At 41.0% G+C, this 22,992-nt stretch overlaps 2 protein-coding genes across 5 annotated transcripts in view; one reads left to right on the top strand and one right to left on the bottom strand.

Moving 5' to 3' along the window:
• Nucleotides 1-7,778, top strand: part of EEPD1 (endonuclease/exonuclease/phosphatase family domain containing 1) — a 193,919-nt gene extending 186,141 nt beyond the window's left edge. The window contains exons 7-8 of one of the 2 annotated variants that reach the window (XM_032236662.1): nt 4,708-4,902; nt 5,839-5,922. In XM_032236662.1, the coding sequence (XP_032092553.1) occupies nt 4,708-4,887 (180 nt within the window). In that variant the 3' untranslated portion in view covers nt 4,888-4,902; nt 5,839-5,922. Of the gene's footprint in view, nt 1-4,707; nt 4,903-5,838 lie in introns of both variants that reach the window. The other variant, XM_032236663.1, reaches the window with a different exon arrangement.
• KIAA0895 (KIAA0895 ortholog) overlaps nt 6,249-22,992 on the bottom strand; it is an 85,790-nt gene continuing 69,046 nt past the window's right edge. For 2 of the 3 annotated variants that reach the window (XM_032236664.1, XM_032236666.1), the window contains 3 exons: nt 19,026-19,331; nt 18,690-18,787; nt 6,249-9,825 (listed from right to left, as the gene is read on the bottom strand). In XM_032236664.1, the coding sequence (XP_032092555.1) occupies nt 9,664-9,825; nt 18,690-18,787; nt 19,026-19,331 (566 nt within the window). In that variant the 3' untranslated portion in view covers nt 6,249-9,663. Of the gene's footprint in view, nt 9,826-13,428; nt 14,048-18,689; nt 18,788-19,025; nt 19,332-22,992 lie in introns of those variants that run through there. The other variant, XM_032236665.1, reaches the window with a different exon arrangement.

The following is a 22,992-nucleotide window of genomic DNA, read 5'->3' on the forward strand; positions in this document are numbered from 1 at the left end:
CAGCCTTCCTCACAGGGAGCCAAGGTCTCTCCGGCCACCATCAGCAGATGGATTAGAGCGGCCATCTCACAGGCCTACAGAGCTCAAGGTCTTCAGGTCCCTGAGGGCATCACGGCTCATTCCACTAGAAGTGCAGCCACCTCTGCAGCCTAGTCAACCCAGGCACCCATAGAAGAGATCTGCCGGGCGGCCGCCTGGGCTTCTCCTCCCTTCATTAAACATTACAGATTGGACGCCTACGCCTCTGTGGAGGCTGCCTTCGGCAGGAGAGTTCTGCAAGGGATTCTGGACTCCCCAGGGGGCTCAGGCCCAACTAATCCCTTCCAGGACACCTAGCTCTGGTATGTCCCATGTGTTACTCCTCCCACGCCTTCTCTTCGGAAACTGGCAGTTGGACTTACCTGAACTGCATGTTTAGAAGAGAAGCGTGGGAGGAGTCACTTCCCTCCCGTTCTGGGCGCCCCGCGCCTAGGGGGTCCTGAGTGAGTCCAGGTTCAGCATTATCAATTAGGAAGGATATGTGTTTGGCGGTTTTTGTTTGTTTGTTTGTCCTTCCTTTCAGAGTCTACTACGATCCATCGGTTAATCTGGGAGAGTCGGAGGAGGTTAGTAGGTGTGGCTCCAAAAGATTAATACCTCAGTCTCCAATAGGCAAGAAGGCTTGGTTAATACCATGTGTTACTCCTCCCACACTTCTCTTCTAAACATGCAGTTCAAAATGCTACCATTTGGGCTACAAGGGGCCCCTGCAGTATTTATGCAATTAATAAACGAAGTGTTGCAGGAGCATTTATATAAGGGCCGCATAGTCTATATTGATAATGTTTTATTATATTCTGAGACCAAGGCAGAACATGTAAAACTAGTCCGGGCGGTTCTGAACAAACTTTGCTCTGTGAAACTTTATGCTAAACTCTCCAAATGCGAATTCCACCAAGAAAAAATTGATTACTTAGGATACCGCATTTTACACCAGGGCATAGAAATAGATCCTTCGAAAGTGCAATCAGTACTTGACTGGGAACCACCCAGAACATGCAAACAGTTGCAAAGCTTCCTGGGATTTGCAAACTTTTACCAGCAGTTTATCCCCTCTTTCACCCAAATTGCTCTCCCCATCACCAAGCTCTTAAAAATGAAGGGGGAGGAAAACCCGAAACCGAAGCAGCCTTTGAACTGGACAATGGAATGCCAAACGGCATCTGAAAAACTCAAAAGGCTACTTTCGACAGAACCGATCCTAAAGCACCTGGACACAGAGAAACCATTTGTCATACAAGCAGATGTTAGCGATGTGGCGATAGGAGCCATCTTACTTCAGAGAAATGAGGAAAATCAATTACAACCATGTGCTTACACATCCAAAAAATTGAATGAATTTGAGCAAAGGTGACCCATTTAGGAGAAAGAGGCTTAGGAAGTTGATGGGCTCTTTTAACCTGGAGACATTTCTTAGAGGGGAGTAAGATCCCTTTTGAAGTCTGGACGGATCATAAAGATTTAGAAGCCCTAAAGACCCCAAGGAAACTCTCTCCAAAACAAGTACGATGGGCTCAGTACTTTAAAAGGTTTGAATTTACGGTCAGATAACTCCCAGGGGGAGAAAAATTTCCTGGCAGATGCACTATCCAGGAAACTGCAATACAATAGTATGAAGCCAAATGTAATCAAACCCATAATACAAGACCAACTAGCCACTAGAGTAACCACCAGATCCCAGGGAAAACGAGACACTCTGGAGGACAATGACACCACCCAAACTTTTAAACAAGTTTTACCACCGACGAATGGTTTTTGAGCCACAAAGACAGCTGTCTGGTGAAAGATAACCTAGCTTGGGTGGGAGGGACGTTGTATGTTCCAGCCAGCCAAAGACTGTACTTAATGGAAAGGTGCCACGACTCCAAACTAGCAGGACACTTTGGTTTTGTAAAAACTTTACATCTAATTAAAAGGCAATTTTGGTGGCCATCATTAAAAAGGACATAGAGAGCTATGTAGCCAGCCTGTCCAATTTGTGCAACAGTCAAAAGATGCCAAGGCAAAATGCCAGGACTATTACATAAGGTAGCCGAGCCCTCAGTACCCTGAAAGGAGATAGCTATGGATTTTATTGTCAAACTACCAGAAAGCGCAGGGAATACCGTCATTTGCATCGTAACAGACTTGTTTTCAATACAGACACATTTTATACTGTGCCAAAAGATCCTAACTGCCAAAAGTCCAGCCAAGTTATTCTGATACACATTTATCGCCTTCATGAAGCCCCGCAGAGAATCATCTCTGACAGAGGGGTCCAATTGACCTCAAAATTTTGGGGGGCATTCTTAAACTTACTGGGCACCACCCAAGGACTGAGCTCCAGTCAAATCCGTGCACCAATGGTCAAACTGAAAATTGAAACATGGTTCTAGAACAATACCTAAAATGTTTTATTAATTTTCAACAGGACAACTGGGTTGATCTTTTTCTTTTTGCAGAAGTGGCCTTCAATAACGCTGTGCACTCAAGCATTGGGTTCACCCCTTTTAGAGTAGCAACAGGCCTCATGCCTGAACTACCCACAGAGGAACCCACCATCCCCTCACTAAAAGAATGGATAGACAACCTACAAAACACATGTCCAGTGGTTAGATTAGCGTTACAGGAAGCTAGAGAGGATTTCAAAACTCAAGCTGACAAAAAAAGAGTAGATCCCAAACCCTTCCATGTTGGAGATAGAGTATACCTATTGACAAAATTCCTGAAGTCGTTGCAACCATCAAAGAAATTAGGGCCACATTTCATTGAACCTTTCCCGATCACCAAAGTTATCAACCCAGTAACAGTAGAATTACTCCTGCCAAAGACACTCAGGAAAGTCCATCCAGTGTTTCACGTTAGTTTACTCAAACGAGAAGTAATCTCACAACTCAGACCACATGCACTTACACCTCCTGTTCCTATCATGATAGAAGGCGAACAACATTTTGAAATTAAGGAAATCCTGGACTCTAGGACCCACAGGGGGAAAACCCAATACTTAGTTGCTTGGAAGCATTTACCTTCAGCCTAAAATGAATGGGTAGAGAAACACGTTAGGACCCCTGCCCTTTTGAAAAAAATTCACAACTTTACAACTGGTTTCCTGTCACCAGGAGAGTGAAGGTCCCAATATCTCAGGAGGGATGTTTATGATAGCCATGTGGGATACATAACTTTGATGTCTAACTAGAGATAGCCATGGGAACATGTGCTTTATTGACTCCCAGGGCAGAAGAGTTAAGGACGCATCTTCACACTTGTGTATTGGTCAGAATCTGCATTCGGACAAAGGGGAGGGGTCATTATCAGCTTAATCCCATTTACACGGCCTAAAGGTTTTCAGATGCTGCTTTGGTTCTAATAGTTTCCATCCTGACTGATTAAAGGTTCCTTTTGAAACAATCCGTTTCAAGAGTCTTTACTTTCTCAAGTTAGGAGAGGACCCATTACAGCTGGATTCTGACAAGCAGAGTCAATGTAGAAGCTAGCAGAAAAATTGGAAATTGCAGTTGTGTGAGGTCTTCCTTAAAGATTTTTCATGGTTTGATTGACAACTATAGCAGAAGTTAGGTGATCCATTCATTATAATCAAGCTGGATGTCTCACTGAATACTATATCAAACCCTGCAGATATAATATTACCTTTCTATATATTATATAGTGTTGTGTAATATTGTGGTATGCAGTATTCATCCTATAACAGAACTCAAAGCCTAGGTAAATTGATATTTCGCTAAGTTCCTATTCTCCCAGAAGTAGGAAGCTAGAACAGCAAATGCTACAAGTCTTAATTTTAAATTATGGATACAGTTGTATGAAAAGTAGGACAAAGCATGACCTTGAAAAAGGTTTTATTCTGTTTGCTTGAATGTGCACGCATCTGTTTTAGCTGTAGCTTTTGCAAGGAACAGCTACAGCTACCCCCAAATAATAATAAATGCATCTGGTTTGTAGAGGTAGAGTATGCTTTAATGTTTTTCTATTACTTCTTTAAACCTCTGTGTGACTCCATATTTGTGTTCTCATCAATATGGTGTTTCTAGGTTTTAAAACAGTTTGGCTTTCTGAGCTATTATTAATTTTTCCTTGTCTCATTCTAGATGGCCATGCACAGAACAGCTATCGGATCAGTTTTAAAACTGGAAAATAGATAGACTTAAACACTTTTTGTTCTTTACAATCAAATTATTTCATGATTTCCCCCCCCAGAATCCAAATGATAACAAAACAAATAATTAGATAGATAATATTAAATTAAGAATAATGGAAATATTAAACCTATTCATTTGGGTAAGAGAGTTATTCCCAATAATTTCATTTTAGGTGTACAAGAGACGTGTATGGATGTATTGTCAGTCACATCACTATGTTTGCCTAATTATTTATTTAGCACTATTGTATAGTAGTATCATATTCCGTTTTATAAAATAAATAAAATGGGGGAATAGGTTGTAGTATTAAATGACAAAGGGTTTTGGATAGGGTTAGAACTGAGATTTGAGAATAGACTTGATAGAAGAGACAGTGGTATTATGATATATCACAGACATTCTCACAGAAGCAATCTCCGTAGTGGACAGCAGTTTTTAAAAGCTGGGACATTCAGACTGAGCTGGAGGAAGATATAGCATCTGGATATCAGTTCTGACATTCCACTAACCTTTTAACTGTTTCCAAACTTAGGGGAAAAAGATGTGGCAATTTTGGGTGATTTTAGCCAGCCCCCCGATAGTAGTGACCATGACATGTTACGAAAGGAAAAGTTCCACCATCTGGTTCCTGCAAGTACATTCACAAACATCAGCACAAAGAATCCTCAAGGTTCCAAATCTCTGGACAATATCTGGATCAGTCGTGGTTTGAAAAAGATTTTCACTGGTAAGATTCCATTTTGCAAATGGAATTTCAATTATTGTATATCATTGTTAGTTCAGTGACTGCTTCAAATGTAGCAAATATTATTTTGTAATGTGCCTGTTCCTTGCAGTATCATGTCAGTTTTATGTAGGCTCTATCTTAGCATTCTCTATTCATCTTCCACAATATAGTCAAATATTTTGCTGCCTGGGGTGATTGGGAGTTGCTTCTAACATATTTAAAACTTTCTAATTGGTTAAAGATTGCTATATGGGGATGTTTTACATTAGAATAGCCAATGTTTTGTTGATCAAGGCCTGTATCTAACTTTTTTGGGAAAATCAAGGGCTGCAGTAGGTGAGACAATGCTACAAGTGGGTAGATCGTCTATTCCCTTGGTTTAGAGGCTGAATATATTTGCTTTATATTATTTACAAACGTTTCTTCAAACGTTTACACAACAGTTTGGTATACATCATACTTAGAATAGCAGGAAATATATAAAAATACATGCTCTACTCCTTCAATTGTATTTTGGGTATACAGCATACTATAAGGCATGATAACCTTGGATATTCAGGTTTCCCTTACTATATTACATATATAGTTTCTTTAATATTTTTCTCTGTAAATTAAATGTTAATTTTAATAATTTAGAAATATAATTATTCAGAATAATTATTATTTTTTTAGATAATAACTTTCCACGTTTGTTTAATTTCATTTTCTGTATTTTGTGCTGTAATTTTCTTTCAAAAAGAAATTTTAAATTAAGTACCAGCCATCCCTGGTGTTTCTGAGCACTAAGTAGGTTTGTACTCACTAAATTCCTTGATGCTATAATATTTGATGCACTATCTCTAATAAAATCCTCATACTAACATTTAAAAGTAATAAGCTTTGTCAGGATTTTTTTTTTGTCTTCCCAAATACTGACACTCTTCTTTTTCTCCACAGGTCATTGGGCAGTTGTAAGAGAAGGTCTTACAAACCCCTGGATCCCTGATAACTGGTCATGGGGTGGAGTAGCATCAAGTCATTGTCCAGTTTTAGCTGAATTTTACATTGAGAGGGACTGGAATAGAAAGGATGTAAATCAAAATGGAGGTGGAGTGCTAGTGGAATGCAGTGATGTGAATTCTAAACATGAACGGTGATGAAAAAGGAGGAAAGCTACATTTTTCTTTCCTCAAAAGATGGTTAGAAGATAGCTTCACTCAAGGTCTGACACTGAATAAGTGTCAAGTGTCAAAATACAAGTGTCAAAATACAAGTGTATTTTGTTTTCATTTAAAATTGAATATGCTTCTGCTTTTAACATCTCCCTTCCCTATTCCCACTTCTTTTAGGACACTTGCCATTCTGTGGATTGTGACTTATGGAGACATGGGGGTTTCTGAGGATGGATGTACCTGGATAATTGCAAATAAAATTCACTTATTGTGTTTGTTCACAATTTCCTTTCTTCTGCTTCTAATAAAATACTATCATTGAACCTAATAGCTCATGGAAGAACAGACTTGAGCATTCTGCTATCTGCTAAAGATAGTTCAGCAATAGAAAAAAATCCTTAGTGCTATTGCATATAATACCTACTCTTTAACTAGAGACGAGTTTTGAGTCATGCATCATTTGAAATAAAAACTCCTCCTCCAAAATTCATTAAAAAGCTGATCACTTTACAATTCAGATTATGTTAGCCTTATCTGGTGCCTTCTAGATCACTTAATTTTAAAAAATAATAATTTAATTAATAATTAAAACTCCATAAGTCCCAACTAGCATGGCTATTAGGACTTATTCCTAATTCAACTGTTGCCTTTTTAAAAAAACATATATCCAGGTTCTATACAAGTAAAACATTATTCTGAATCTTTTTTTTAAATCTGGAGTTTGTACAACTTTACATGAGTATATGTATGTTGTGAAGTAACATAGGAAAACAGTTTGGGAAATGTTGTTTTGTATTGAAGCCAAATGGGTTGGTTGACTTGGTATAACTTCTTAAAGCATGCTTACAGTCAAGCATACAGATATATGTTTCATAATCCCATATCTGATAATATAAGCATACTTTTTAAATTGTGATAAATTGATAAAAGAATTGTACTTGTTGGTTCAAATACATTTATTTAGCAATAACTTCATTTGGGTTATATATAACCATAATGAGACAGTCTGGGAGAAATATACTTTATTTTACTACTTCATTAAAACTGCTTAAGAACAGGTTCGTCACAAAAAAAATCCAGAAAAACTTTACAAAACCACAATTACAAATCCAAAATATTTTATAAAAAGAGAAAAAAAAACCACATTATTAAAATGAATTGATAGGGAGGTCCTTCTGATGGAGAAATCAGCTGACTGTCAAATTATTGATGTATTCTAAGGTAGAATAACAGATAAATTCCACCAGATTTCTAAAGCATTCTTTGTGAACGGAAGGTGACTTTGCTTGTACAAATATTATCCATATATCACATTTTTTTCATATTGGTGTAAAAATTACATTTCGCAGGGCAGAATGACATACATTGCTAATAATTTGAACATGGTAACATTGCATGTAAAATTAGAACATTCAGTATGTGAAGTCTATAATCTGTATGTTTGAATTCACTCTTCAATATAAGAAAATACTGCTTTCAGTATGTAAAATCTAGATAGAGGACAAGGGAATGATCAGACTGCCCAATAAAAATACTATTGCTGCTAAATACTTTTGCTTGAGAAAAATGAGTATAGATAAAAGAAAGTTATTTTTGTTAATGCACCAAATTCTATGAAAGTTATTGTGAAATTCATTATTTTCAACACTTACATTCTAAGATTGGATTTATGTTTTACCTAAGAGATAAATAAAACATCATGCCAAGACTTGTTGGTCAGTTCAACCAAGAATGATTCCTCTCATTCATGGACTCCAGTCATCATTTTTTTGGTAAAGATTTGTTACTTTATTCTCCCTAAAACCCTGAATTATGTTTTTCTCTAGACTATATTTATTCACTACAATTGCAATGGATTTAATGGGATAGGTTTAGAACAGATAAGAAATAAATGCAGAAACATACTGACCCTTAGCTATATTAACATGCTGTATTAGGACCATTTAAATGATAGCATACAGTTATAACAGCTCTGCTCTGAAATAATATAAGGTTCAGTCACAGTGCATTGCCTATGCTATCAAAACAATATTAAACAATACATACAATGAACATTTAGACTTTATTTGGAGATAAGCTGTTGTTTAACTGGGTTAAAAAAGTATTATGATGGATCATTAATTTAATTGAATTTTGGTATAAATAGTAACACCGGAGATCTCTAAAATCAACAGGTGTCTCTATGAAATTCACACAGTTCAGAAATAATGTTTATGGATCCATTTTATGAATCCAACATAAACAAGACTAATAACAAGACATATTGATTTGCATAAATTCAATGCATATTTTTGATCTTTGTACCATCTGTCTTTGTCTATCATTGTACTGAAGAATATTTTCACAATTCTAGTATGATGAATTATTAATTTTTCCAGTCTTCTTGTTATATAAGGTTTTTGCATCAATAGGTTGTCATTTAATTAAATAATGTTAAGATGTGTGGAAGAATTTGGAAAACCTACTCTAAAATGGGTGTACAGTTCTACATCCCATCACTGTAATAAATATATATGTGCCAAAAACAAAAACATCAATGTCTTAAAAAAGAAAAAAAGAAAAACATGGTAGGCTAGCCTAAACTTTTCTAATAGGCTTCAGTACTTTTGCAGTCATGCATAAGCACTCTATATTAATAAAACAAAATATCTCACAAGCATTACACTATAGAGCCTTTTTATAACTATATCAGTAACAAACAGAGAAAGAATTATTTATATATCAATATATTTCAGTGCGAGTCGGAAATAGAGGATTTAAAAAAAGAATTCCAAGTTTTATTTCTTTCCAATTTCCTTTTGTAAATTTATTTATACATGATCAAAAATAAAATAAAGAACAAAATGTCATCTCCTTAAATTTTCTGAAATATGAAAATATAAAGACAAGTCAGTGGAATGCGCTTAGGAAACTAATAAACATGACAGGAGATCATTTTCCTTCTCTGCTCTTTCACATAATTCCCATTACTGAATTTCAATGAGACAAACCGACATCAAATGGATTATACACTGTAAATGCAAAATCCACAAAACTACAGCATACAACCATAGTCATGAAACATAGCCATGCTTCCAGTACCTTTCAAGCATTTAGTAGTATCCTTGCAATTCTAATGGTTAAAGCACAGATTGTGAGTATGGTGATAGCAAACCCCACAGTAGGGCATTGACCCTATTGATATAGCAAAAGACAATTGGCTAACAAATCAAAAAAAGTTAACCCCCCCAAATATTAAATAGTGTACTCTAGAGAGACAATACAAAAGCCAGTAGAATCTGAAAATGTGCTATTGATAAATCTACACAATAATTTCTTAAAAGATATGTCTGTGTTACAGCTACAATTTAATCTGCTTGGTTTACATATAGCTTCATACTTAAAACTGCCATTTTAAAATGGGAATTTTCTTTCTATGAAAACAATGTTTCAAATTTGTAGCTAGAGTTTTTCAGTCTTAAAAAACAAGCCAGGTCCAAAAAATATGGGTTTTGCCAGGGATCAAAAATAAGGGTTTTGCCAGGGATCAAAAATAAGTTCAATTAATATATGAGTTATATCAGCACTAAAACATAAGAGTGACTCATGTGAAACAGAGATATAGGTTGGTTTAGGATACAAGAGCTTGGAGTTCAGTGTCAGATATCTCATTGACTTCCATGATCTTTTCTAAATGTTCCATGTACCGAGAATAGTCTTGCAAAAAATGTGGCACTCTCATGTTTTCAGTCATTCCTAAATCCTTCAGACGATCCACATCTTCATATGAAACCTAGATATGGGGGCAGGGGGGGAAATAATGTCAGGGTTATTTTATTTCAAAGCACCAAATTTCTCTAAACATGCTTTCATCTTTAGAGGTAGCTCCACCTGGTACTTTAGAATGAAACCAACAGTGGAAGCAAACACCTTTAACAAAAATAAAGTGTAATGCAGGAAAAAACAGTAGATGGCAGCACTTATTTGAACTGATCTGGTCTTTTTAAAGCTAAGTGGTATTGAATCTTTTCATTTCATTTCATTTCATTTCATTTGTCTTGTATGCTGCCCACTCCCGGAGGACTCCGGGCGGCTCACAATAAACGAGGGAAAGGGGATAAATAGACAAAGACAACACTTTAAAAAAGACGGACATTCACAATTTCCGTGGGGCTGGATGTTTCACAGGCCCCCCGGCCTGCTGGAGCAGCCAGGACTTGGTGGCTTTGCGGAAGGCCAGGAGGGTAGTAAGGGTCCGGATCTCCACGGGGAGGTCATTCTAGACGGCTGGAGCTGCAACAGAGAAGGCTCTCCCCCGGGGAGTTGCCAGCCGACATTGGCTGGCAGATGGAATCCGGAGGAGACCTGGCCTGTGAGATCTTATCGGTCTGGGGGAGGTAATCGGCAGGAGGCGGTCTCTCAGGTACCCAGGTCCGATGCCATGTAGGGCTTTATAGGTAGCGACCAGCACCTTGAAGCGGATTCGGAGACTAATGGGTAGCCAGTGCAGCTCACGGAGGATAGGTGTGACGTGGGTGTACCTAGGTGCACCCACAATCGCTCCCGCGGCTGCATTCTGGACTAACTGAAGTCTTCGAACACTCTTCAAGGGCAGCCCCATGTAGAGTGCGTTACAGTAGTCCAGTCTTGAGGTCACAAGGGTGTGAGTGACTGTCTGAAGGGCCTCCCGATCCAGGTAGGGTCGCAATTGGTGCACCAGGCGAACCTGGGCAAAGGTCCCCCTGGTCACAGCCGACAAATGGTGTTCTAAAGTCAGCTGGGGATCCAGGAGGACTCCCAAATTGCGGACCCTCTCTGAGGGGCGTATAATTTCACCCCCCAGCCTGAGAGATGGAATAGTTGGCCAATCTTTGGGAGGGAACATCAGAAGCCACTCGGTCTTGTCTGCATTGAGTGCCAACTTGTTTGCTCCCATCCAGACCCTAACAGCCTCCAGGCACTGGCACATCACTTCTACTGCTTCGGTGAGTTGGCATGGGGTGGACAGATACAGCTGCGTATCGTCCGCGTATTGGTGGTACTTAATCCCGTGCCGGCGTATGATCTCACCCAGTGGCTTCATGTAGATGTTAAATAGGAGGGGGGACAGGACCGAACCCTGCGGCACCCCATAGTTGAGGGGCCTTGGGGTCTACCTCTGCCCTCCGACCAACACCGACTGCGACCTGCCCGAGAGGTAGGAGGAGAACCACCGGAGAACGGTGCCTCCCACTCCCACCTCTCGCAACCGTCGCAGAAGGATACCATGGTCGATGGTATCGAAGGCCGCTGAGAGGTCAAGGAGCATAAGGATAGAGGGGTGACCCCTATCCCTGGCTCGCCAGAGATCATCGATCAGCGCGACCAAAGCAGTTTCCGTGCTGTAACCAGGCCTGAAACCCGATTGATAGGAATCTAGATAATCGGTTTCATCCAAGGACCGTCGGAGTTGAGAGGCCACCACTTTCTCAACAATCTTCCCAACGAAGGGAAGGTTGGAGACTGGACGATAGTTGCTCAAAATGGCTGGGTCCAGAGATGGTTTCTTCAGGAGGGGTCTCACCACCGCATCCTTTAGGAGGGGCGGGAAGATTCCCTCCCGGAGAGAGGTGTTAACTATCGTCCGGATCCAGCCGCGTGTCACCTCTCTGCTGGTCGAGACCAGCCAGGAGGGGCATGGGCCCAGTATACAAGTGGAGGCATTCACCACTCCCATGGCCTTGTCCACTTCCTCAGGAGAAGCAAGTTGAAACTGAATCCATAAAGTATGCTCAAGACCTTCCCCCGGTACCTCAGCTGGTACCGTGCAATTGGAGTCCAGCTCTGTCCGAATCCGAGCGACTTTATCCGTTAAATACTGAACAAATTCCTCAGCTCTACCTTGTAAAGGGTCATCCGCATCCCTCCCTTTCAAGAGGGAGCAGGTTATTCTAAACAGGGCAGCTGGGCACGATTCAGCGGATGCAATAAGGGCGGCGAAATGCGAGCATTTCGCCGCCCGTATTGCCATGAGATAGGCTCTGATAAAGGCTCTCATCAGTGCTCGGTCTGACTCAGATTTACTGGCCCTCCAGCGGCGCTCTAGGCGTCTCTTTTGGCACTTCATCTCCCGGAGTTCCTCGGTGAACCAAGGGGCCCTCCTGGATCCGCTGCCTCGGAGAGGTCGCAAAGGCGCAATCCGGTTTAGAGCCCCCGCCGCCGCTGTATTCCAGGCAGCGACTAAGGACTCCACCGGATTGTGGACGATAGCAGTTAGATTTAGATTTAGATTTATATACCGCTTCATAGGGCTTTCAGCCCTCTCTAAGCGGTTTACAGAGTCAGCATATTGCCCCCAACAACAATCTGGGTCCTCATTTTACCCACCTCGGAAGGATGGAAGGCTGAGTCAACCCTGAGCCGGTGAGATTTGAACCGCCGAACTGCAGATAGCAGTCAGCTGAAGTGGCCTGCAGTACTGCACTCTACCCACTGCGCCACCTAGGCTGTAATAGTGTCAGGTATTTCTCCAAGTGCCATCTCAAATCCCATAGGGTCCATCAGACGCCTGGGGCGGAACCACCTAATCGGTTCCCCCTCCCTACAGTGGGGGATTGGTTTCTGAAAGTCGAGCCTCAGTAGGAAGTGATCAGACCATGACAAGGGCAAGGTTTTAATGCCCTTCAACTCTAGATCACATCTCCACTGCTCCGAAAGGAATACGAGGTCAAGCGTGTGACCCGCTGAATGAGTTGAACCCTGAATTACTTGGGTCAAGTCCATGGCTGTCATGGAAGCCATGAACTCCTGCGCCGCTTCAGAGCGTTCGCCAAGTGTAGGCAGGTTGAAATCCCCCAGAACCATAAGCCTGGGGAACTCTACCGCCAACTCGGCTATTGACTCGAGGAGCGAGGGGAGGGCTGTTGCAACGCTGTTGGGAGGTAGGTACGTTAGCAACAAACCCACTTGACCACCAAGGTCCAACTTCATCAACTGGGACTCACACCCGACAAGCTCCGGAGCAGGGATCCTATGAGGAACTAAAGACCTTTGGACGATGACAGCCACTCCCCCACCCCTTCCCTGGGGTCGCGGCTGATAAAGCACCTGAAATCCTTCTGGGCACATTTCAGTGAGGGGGACTCCTCCCTCCGGGCCCAGCCAGGTTTCAGTAATACATGCCAGGTCTGCCCCCTCGTCTAAAATTAGGTCCCGGACAAGGGGAGCTTTGTGAACCACAGACCTGGCATTTAGCAACAACAGCCTGAGACCAGGGCCCTGACAGTTCTCGCCATCTGGCCCTGGAGTGGAACTAGCAGGGCCGGAAGGAGGGATCCCTGTGACGTAGCGAACCCTCCATCCCCGGTAATGGCTAGCCCTGAAGTTCCCATCGTACCTGCCTCTCCCCATAGTGACCGTAATGCTCCGGCCCACCCCCGCACCCGTAGACCCCATATCCCCTCCCACAGCCTCCGCACCATCCAGCAGGCGATTTTTGTCACTCATTTCGGGACGGGAGGTAGGCCTGGGCCCCCTACCACTTCTGCAATAGCACTCAGTGGTGGAGGCACCCGGCTATACTCTCAGTACTAATCTTATTAGTACTTAAAACTGAGACTATTTGTATCATTCTGTCAAAAATGTGCATATGTAAGAAGTCAATGAGAAAGAAGCTCAACTCAAGGAGAATGTATTTTATCCCAATTTAAGATGATCACAATAGGGGAAAAACCATCATCATTTTTTTCAATAGACATAAACCCATTTCAGGAGCTTAAACAGTGCTATACCAGTATTTTGAAAACAAATTTATCTACATCACAGCTATTTCTGGAGCAAGTAAAACTGGAACTCCAGAATTGGGCATTTATAAAGACAACTTCCTCTTCTTCCAACAATCAAAGTCCTTGGATCAGACATCTTGGATCAGACATATTCTGGACTTAAACATTGGAGGAAGAGGATATTTCTCTCCATTCTTCTGTTTTAGTAGCTTTTACAAGTTGTCCATTCAAGCTCCTCAAACAGTTCTAAACCTGAGGAAGGAGAAATAGAAGGTAACCCATTCTGTATTCATCTGAAATAAACTGAGATGGTTTCATGTAAAGTAATTTTATCTTTTCAATGATTTTAAGCACTACAAGCATACATTAATTCAGGTATATCACAAACAGCTGGAAAAGGTTCAGGTCAACTCTCATAAACATCATTAAAAGTAACTTTTCAGTAGAAAAGGAAAAATAAAGATGATCTTTAATTTATGACCACAACTGAGCCTAAAATTTCCATTGCTAAGCCAGACAATTGTTAATTGAGCTTTGCCCCATTCTTTCTTGGCACAATTTTTTGGTGAATCACTGCAGTTGTTAAGTTAGTAACAGGCATAGGTGTGCTTCAGCCAGTTTGGGCCACTTCAGGTGAACTGGTTGTTAAAATTCTATGCAATTCGATGAACCGGCAAATCCCACCATTGGCGGGCTCCGCCCATCCCACCCACCCTATTTCACCTCGTCCACCTTAGCCGGTGGCTAGAGTCACGTCTCTGCCCAGCTACTCCCTGGCCAGAGTTATGCTCACTCACCCAGACCATGTGGCTCAGCTGATCTCTGCGCCTCGTCAGCTCTGCTCACCATAGCTGCCCATGAAGGTAAGGCGCTAGGCCGAAGGGCTGCCTCTGGATGGACACGGCAAAGCTTGGCTGCCTTTTAGGCCTGGCTCTCACCATCCTTTCTACCTGCATGCCACCCACTCACCCTTCGCCTCGGGTGAGGGGACGCACCAGTCCCTGGCTCTGGCCTTTCCTGGGGCCTCCGGGGGCATGCTGGGCCACCGCCGTAAGAATGGTGTGTTCCATGGGCTAGAAGGTAAGGCTGATGGTGGGGAAGGAAGATCTGTTCCAGGCTTGCAATTTTCAGCTGAAGGATTGCCTCAGGGGCGGGGGAAACATGGCGAGGCAAGGCTGCTTTTCAGGTGCAGTTTTGGCTTCTGTAGGGCCTTCTGGATGGGAGGCCTGAGAGAAAATGCCTCCCCCGAGGGCTGGCCATCCGCCCATCCGCCCGCTGGGCTGGGCTGGCCTGGAAGCGGCATATCTCCTTGTCATGGGCTGGATGAGGGACCCGAGGCAGAGTGGAGGACGACACTGTAATTATCACAAATATATGCCAATTGCTAAGTAACTGAATTTGATCACGTGACCCCAGGGGATGCCACAATGGTTGTAAATGTGAAAAATGGTTATAAATCATTTTTTAAAGTGCCATTGTAACTTTGAAAGATCACTAAATGAATCCTTGTAAGTTGAGAATTAGTTTTAAGTATTATCTGTAAAAGCTTTACTAAAAAGCCAGTGAGTTGTGTAAAAGAGCCTTGCTACTTTAGTCTCTGGCTGTGAGGCCATTTTTCTGAGATTGGACTCATGGAGTCAGCTGGGATTGTTGCTATCCTACTGAGCTCACTGCTGCATAGCAACGTACTTGTCTGAACTGCCAGAAACTGTCTCAAGATTGTCAATGGAGTTACACAAACTTATAGTTCTGGGTGATCTCAATCTGCCTTCCCTGGTGTTTAGGTTGAGAAGTGACTCAGGATTTCTTGATCTCCATGATTTCCATGTGCGCCTATCCCAGATTGTCACAGGTCACACACCAGATCTAATATTCTTATTGCAGCAATGTCAGTGTGTGAGGTAACACTGTTCCACCATCATAGTCTGATCATGCCCTGATATCCCTGACACTCTGGTATACCACTTCCCTCTGCATGTAGACTGGGCCCATTAAAGTGGTTCTCCTGGAGAACAAATGTGTTCTAGAAGGAACTAACCCTTAAGGATTTGCTGCATGGTCCTGCCATATCCTTAGCAAAGACTGGAACCAAAACTGATAGCTTGAAGAGGATTGTGCCAATGTCACCTCTCACAACCCTTTGTACCTGTCACACTCCATGGTTCATAGAGGAACTGATGGTTCTGAAATTAGTTAAGAGACGTCTAGAGTGCCACTGGAGGAAAAGAGGATAACTCTGACTGGACATGTCTTAGAGTTGCTATTATAAGGCCTATTTGGGGCAATAAAAGATTGAAACAAAATTATTTCTCCATTCTTATTGAATCTGCAGTGTATCACCCATCAATATTGTTTCAGATTACTTAATTCCTCCTAGGCTAGGGGTGCTCAGGCAATCATCTTCAGGGCCGTGCAGAACAATTTGTTGAACACCTATTGGATAAAAGTGCTTGAATACATTCCCAGTTAGAGGTAAAATCCCTTGCATAGTGCTATTCCTTATGAGAAGCCTATAGAGTAATCTTGCCCAGTAATTTGGGAACAGTTTGATCCTGTTGGACCTAAGAAAGTGGACAGGACCTTCTATATTGTTAATGTAACAATCTGTCAATTAGACTCTTGCCCCTCCTGGAGGTTGAAAGCCTCCAGAACGGTGGCCATCAGGTAGGTTCTTGCAGTGATAAATTCTTGAGAGCACGAGAGGACATTCCCAAGACTTTTAAGGAGGCCCTGGTTTGTCCACTCCTTAAAAATCATCACTTCACCCCACCTGCCTGAACAACTTTTGTGCTGTTTCCCATTTTCCCTTTTTACAAAAGGTGGTGGAAAAGGTAGTTCCTTGGCAGCTCTAGGGGTCAGGATGAAACAAATTTCCTGGACCCTTTTCAGGATTCAGATCCAACAGAGATAGCCTTGGCCGCACTCATGGACAATCTTGGGCCGGAGCGAGATAAGGATAGTGCTACCTGTCAGCCTCTGCTTTGCTGCTGCTTCGGCTGCCATTGAAACGGGGAGGGGGGCATGGTATTTGGGAGGGGAATACTAATTGTGCTGGAGGAAGATCCTGGAGTTTGCTGCTTCTCTTGCTGCACATGCGGAGGAGGTTTCCCGCCAAGGCCAACGGCACCGACATTCCATCTGGGTGATGCCTTTCGAAGTTATCCCACACCTGACACTTGGGAGAATTATGATTGGACTGTAACTGGGATGCCAAGGGGAGGGGAATGGGTTATTCTATATATCATTTGCTTTTGCGCCTAAATAATCAGTCTTTCGCTTTGCTACGCTTCTAACCATTTATAATTAGTAAAAGTACACTTGATTTCTATCAATGGAGTCTCGTGGTTTTCTTTCCTAATTATTCAATGGAGGAGTGCTGACAGCTACCATTCTTGCTCTCTTTAATTTCTCAATGACCTTCAATACTATTGATCTTGTTATCCTTTGGGCTGGTTATGCAAGTTGGGGCTCGGCAGCACAGTTTTGCCCTTCAAGACAGGTCCCAATCGATGTTAACTGAGTGAGAGATCCAGCTCCCAACCTCTCACTGGTAATGTCCTTTAGAACTCAGTACTCTTCTCTTTATTTTATTTTCATGAAGGCATTGGATAAGATCATCCATCATCATAGGTTGAGATATATCAATATGCTGATGATACTCAGCTCTATATCTCTACACATGAAGGCCCAAGTGATACTATCTCTGTCCTCTCATGATTCATGGAGGTTGTAGGGATCTGGATTGGTAACCAACAGTCTTTGACTGAACCCTTGCAAGATTGAGTGGATGCATGGAGCCTCAGGATCCAAATTTTTGTCATTCTTAGTTCTGGACAAACCAAGGAGAGCATTTGCATAACTCCCACTTGTACAACCAGCTGTGATCTTTCCAGGATCATGACTCCTTGCTCTCAGTTATTCAAGTCACAGTCATCTATCATCTGGACTACTGCAATGCGCTCTACATGGGGCTACCATTCAAATCAATTTAGAAGCGTCAAATGGTGCAAAGTCTAGCAACAAAAGTAGTCTTTGGTATCCCTAGGGTGGCCCCAAATACCTTCGCTATGGAAGTTCACTGACTACCAGTCTCTTTCGAGTGCAGTTTAGGGTATTGGTTATGACTTTCAAAGCTCTCCATGGTATAGATCCAGGCTACCTGATGAACTGTGTCAGAAGAAGAGCCTTTTTTGCTGCAGTGCTCACCTTTTGAAACATCTAAGCTTCTACATAAAAATTTTCCCCACCCTCCTATCCTTCCATAGTAGCCTGAAGACATGGCTCTCCCATTTGGCTGAATTCCATGCTGGAGGTTGCTGCTTGATTGATGGCAGACTCACCCTCTTCCTCCTTGCGCTTTACTCTCCACCAATGTTTTTATTATTGTATGGATTTATTTCAATTTTTTATTGTTTAGCTTAATGTTCTATTATTGTGTTTGTTTTGTTTACATTATTTTCATCTTTTTCTGTTTCCTTACACTCTGTTGTCATCTGCTTAACATATCCCCTCAGTGAGAGGATAAATTTAACAATGAATAAATACATGAATGAACAAGGAAATAAATAAAAGCAAGAGGGGTGGGAGAATGTGGAATTAGTAAATGGAATGTTTCCCATTTATTTACAAGGATATTAAGGCCTCAGGCATCTTCAGTTGAGTGATAAAACAAAGTCATTAAAATTCCTCAGATGACCTTGAACAAATTCAACATCTCCCAATTAATGAAATCAAAATATTATCTATATTTTCAACATGTTCACTAATTTTCTGATTATTCGATACTTGTTCCTGCTGTTTGTCATGTCAGCTTTTAGTCTTAAATAATATATTTGTACTAAAAAGAAACAAATCATATTAAGGTTGACATTTTCTTATCCAGCCATTTACTCACCTTTCCTAGAGCTGTCAATAAGTAGAAATCAATAGAATGTCGGTATCTCAGAAGTCGTAGGATGCCATCCAAGTAGACCTGATCTTTACTAAAGCACCCTAAAAGAATCAGAAATCATGGTGGAGACTTTAAAAATTTTTAAAAATGATAATTTGAATAAGAAATTTTTTAAAAGAAAAATAAAATGAAAATGTTACAGTTGCTTAATTGGAAATTAATTTCTTTGGAGTAGTTGGATTTATAGCTTTAATACAAAGAATTGTGCTATAAGATTGCATCCCCCTTAAGTCCCAGTTTCAAACAAAATCTGCAAGTGGTAGATAAAAGAAAGCTTACCTGGTTGTGAAGTATCAGTCCAACCCCTCTTGGCTCGAACACAATAATCCCATCTAGTATTGGGTTCAGTGACAAACTTCCCAATGTCCTGAAAGAGGTCACTGAAGGACATTTGACTGGCTTGGTAGACAGTGTAATACAGGAGGGCAGCCCGCCACAGGAAAGGATCTTTTCGAAACAGAACACTGTGAATGCTGGCCAGGCCTTCCTCAGTGGGGTTGATGGGTTTTAACCCGTGCTTCCGGCGCCCACTCAAATTGTTCCATAATTGGCTATTGTTGTTAAGCCCCCTAAGATAATGGGTTCCTGTAGGAATACACCAACATATGCATAGGAAATATCAAAATGATTACTGAAAAGCAAAGGAGAAATTGACTCAGTCCAAATTTAAAACTGCAATGGGTAAAATCTGGTTCATACTCTGCCTTTCTCTTGAACATCTGTCACTCTTAGTCTATTTTTCTGGCCACAAGAAAAACTTACTACTTTCTAGCACAGCTGTTCCATTCTTTGAAAGGAGGCTACCATTGTCCTTTTTGAGAGGGGAGTTTGTCTCTTTCCTAAATGAAACAAGAAACTCTTTCTGGCTTTTACTTCAGATTTTGAATACAATAAATAAATGGATGGTCAAAGGTACCCAAATATTGTTTTAATAACAGCAATCCCTCTACCAAACCACCTGGATTTGACCTGCCTTGCTTTGTCTAGTTGAAATTGTACAGAATCAGGTGTGAAGAAATGCCTCTGCCCTGTATTTGTAGGGTGGAAAGATTCCCCTTGTTGCAATTGTGGTGCCGATATGCAAACTATTAAACATATTGGACAAGACTGCCTATGGAGTGAGTTCCCTGGTTCCCTAGAAGATTTACATGAACCAATGTAAGAGGTGATCGCCTGGATAGCTGAACTGGACATTCAGTTATGAGGCTATTGTTATACCCCAATAAAACTTTTATATATACAGGTAGTATTTGACTTACAACAGTTCATTTAGTGACCGTTTCAAAGTTACAGTGACATTGAAAAAAGGTCTTATAACCTTTTTTCACATGTACAACTATTGCAGCATCTCCATGGTCACATGATCAAAATTTGGATGCTTGGCAACTGACTCATATTTATGATGGTTGCGGTGTCCAGGGGTTATGTAATCACCTTTTATGAGCTTCTGTCAAGCAAATTCAATGGGGAAGTCAGATTCACTTAACTGTGTTCCTAATTTAACAACTGCAGTGATTCACTTAACAACAGTGGCAAGAAAATTGTAAAACGGGGCAAATTAAACTGTTTCACTTAGCAACAGAATTGCTAAGATTACCTGTAATTATGTGGACTGTGTATACGTATATGTTTACTCCTCTTCTGTCATGTTCTCATCATATGCTAAATAATAACTGACTTAATAGATTAAAAAGATAAGAAAAATGATCTAGTGGAACAAAGCAAACAGACTTAACAAAATATGTTTTAAAAATATCTTTGTTTTTATATGTACTCTTTACTAAAAATATTACAGGTTAATAACTACTCGTTCAATGACTATTCAACCTTGCAATAGTGCTGAACAAATGGTACATATAATTGATCCTCACAATATCCCCATGGTCACATGATTAAAATCTGGGTATTCAGAGCCCAGTTTACAATTATGATGTCACAGCATCTTGTGATAATGTGGTCTTCATCTGCAATCGTCTTCATCTGCAATCTTTCCCATTAACTTTCCTTGTCAGAAGCTGGCAAGTGACCACATGATATCCCCACATAGTGACCTTTATTGATTCATTTAACAGCGGCAACCAGGACTGCCAGAACTGTCATCATTAAGCAGAATGACCAATTGCCATTGTAATTGAGGACTACCTGTATTATGCTTCATTGCTGGATTAAAAAGCTCTCTCTACGCACTATGAACCACTGTGTACATGCTGTGCACAGGTCCATGTGATCCTGGAAAAAAAAATCTACTGCTGTTACTTAAGGAATCCTCTCATTAAAGTTTATAGGCAACTCTTAAGGTAGTACTTGTAGGAGATGACCAGGCTGGGCCTGAAGGTGGGTTTAAACGCATCATCTGTCTGAAGGTCCTCCACTCCTGAAAGAGTCCATTCCCCCATGAAGTCTGTTGACTTGTATCTGGTGACAATTTGCCTTGACGGTTATTAGATCAAATTCTTGTGTATACTGTAGCTGCCTGGAATAAACTTTAAATGCTTTTGAATTCTATCCCAGATCCTGGTTTCTTGCGCCTGACAGTGCTATGGTACTTCTATAAGGGGGAGGCAGAAACCTAAAAAAAACTCAAGCTATTTCAATGAACAGAAAGGTTCTGTACTCACGTAAGGTTCAACATAATTTTTCTGAAACCTTTTTATATGAATTCTAATTTTCCTCTTGCTCCATCAAGAATAGGCTATTGCAACTACAAAGCTGTTTTTTTTCTTGGCAGAGAAACTGAATTCTTCAATGGCCACCAGGCACTAAAGGGACTTCTCAAAATAATAAAAAAACTATTTGACTCTGAATCAAATGCATGAAGCAGTTTGCTTCTGAAATTCCATTTTATTTTAGCATAAATAGTTGGTTGTTAGTGGTTTAGTGGTTTACAAATATTATTCAAAAAAGTATTCTAATTTTTGCAAAAGTCTGTTTCCAGCTTGTGTTTGCAGAAGCAATGCAAATAGTGTATAAATGATGTAGCATACAGGATTTGTGTTTGCGTATGAACAGATATATAGCAAGTGAGGACATGTGCCCAATTTTCCCTTTGCCTGCTAATTTTACTTTATTTATTTCTATCCTGCCCTTATTATTTTTATAAATAACTCAAGGCAATAAACATACATAATATTACTTTCTCTTGCTATTTTCCCCACAATAATTCCTCTGTGAAGTGCGTTGGGCTCAGAAAGAGTAACAGACTAAGAACTGAGGGCATTCATTGAAAAAAAACCTAGCAAGGGGTTTCATTGAACCAGCCCAACCAAAAGTGGCAGCTCCAGTATTTTTTAGAGAGAAAAAAGATGGCTCCAAACGCTTATGTGTGGATTTTCAAAATTTAAATTCAATCAGTATGGCAAATGTATATCCTCTCCCACTCATGAAGGATATGCTAGCACACCTAGCCAAAGGGATAATTTTTTTCAAAGCTGGATTTAAGGGAGGCTTACTACTGTTTCAGAATTAAGGAGGGAGATGAATGGAAAATGGCATTTAACACCCCTCTTGGATGCTATCAATGCAAAATGCTACCATTTGGGCTACAAGGGGCCCCTGCAGTATTTATGCAATTAATAAATGAAGTATTGCAGGAGCATTTATATGGGCTGCATAGTCTATATCGATGACATTTTGTTATATTCTGAGACCAAGGCAGAACATGTAAAACTAGTCCGGGCGGTTCTGAACAAACTTCACTCTGCAAAACTTTATGCTAAACTCTCCAAATGTGAATTCCACCAAGAAAAAATTGATTACTTAGGATACCACATTTCACACCAGGGCATAGAAATTGATTCTTCGAAAGTGCAATCGGTACTTGACTGGGAACCACCCAGAACACGCAAACAGTTGTAAAGCATCCTGGGATTTGCAAACATTTACCGGCAGTTTATTCCCGCTTCCGCCCAAATTGCTCTCCCTATCACCAAGCTCTTAAAAACGAAAGGGGCGGGAAAGAGTAAGATCCCTTTTGAAGTCTGGACGGATCATAAAAATTTAGAAGCCCTAAAGACCCCAAGGAAATTCTCTCCAAAACAAATACGATGGGCTCAGTACTTTAAAAGGTTTGAATTTACACTCAGATACCTCCCAGGGGGAAAACATTTCCTTGCAGATGCACTATCCAGGAAACTGCAATACAATAGTATGAAGCCAAACGTAATAAAACCCACGATACAAGACAATCAACTAGCCGCTAGAGTAGATAAATCCCAGGGAAAACGAGACACTCTGGAAGACAATGAAA

Source organism: Thamnophis elegans, chromosome Z (assembly GCF_009769535.1).
Source record: "Thamnophis elegans isolate rThaEle1 chromosome Z, rThaEle1.pri, whole genome shotgun sequence".
Lineage (NCBI taxonomy): Eukaryota > Metazoa > Chordata > Lepidosauria > Squamata > Colubridae > Thamnophis > Thamnophis elegans.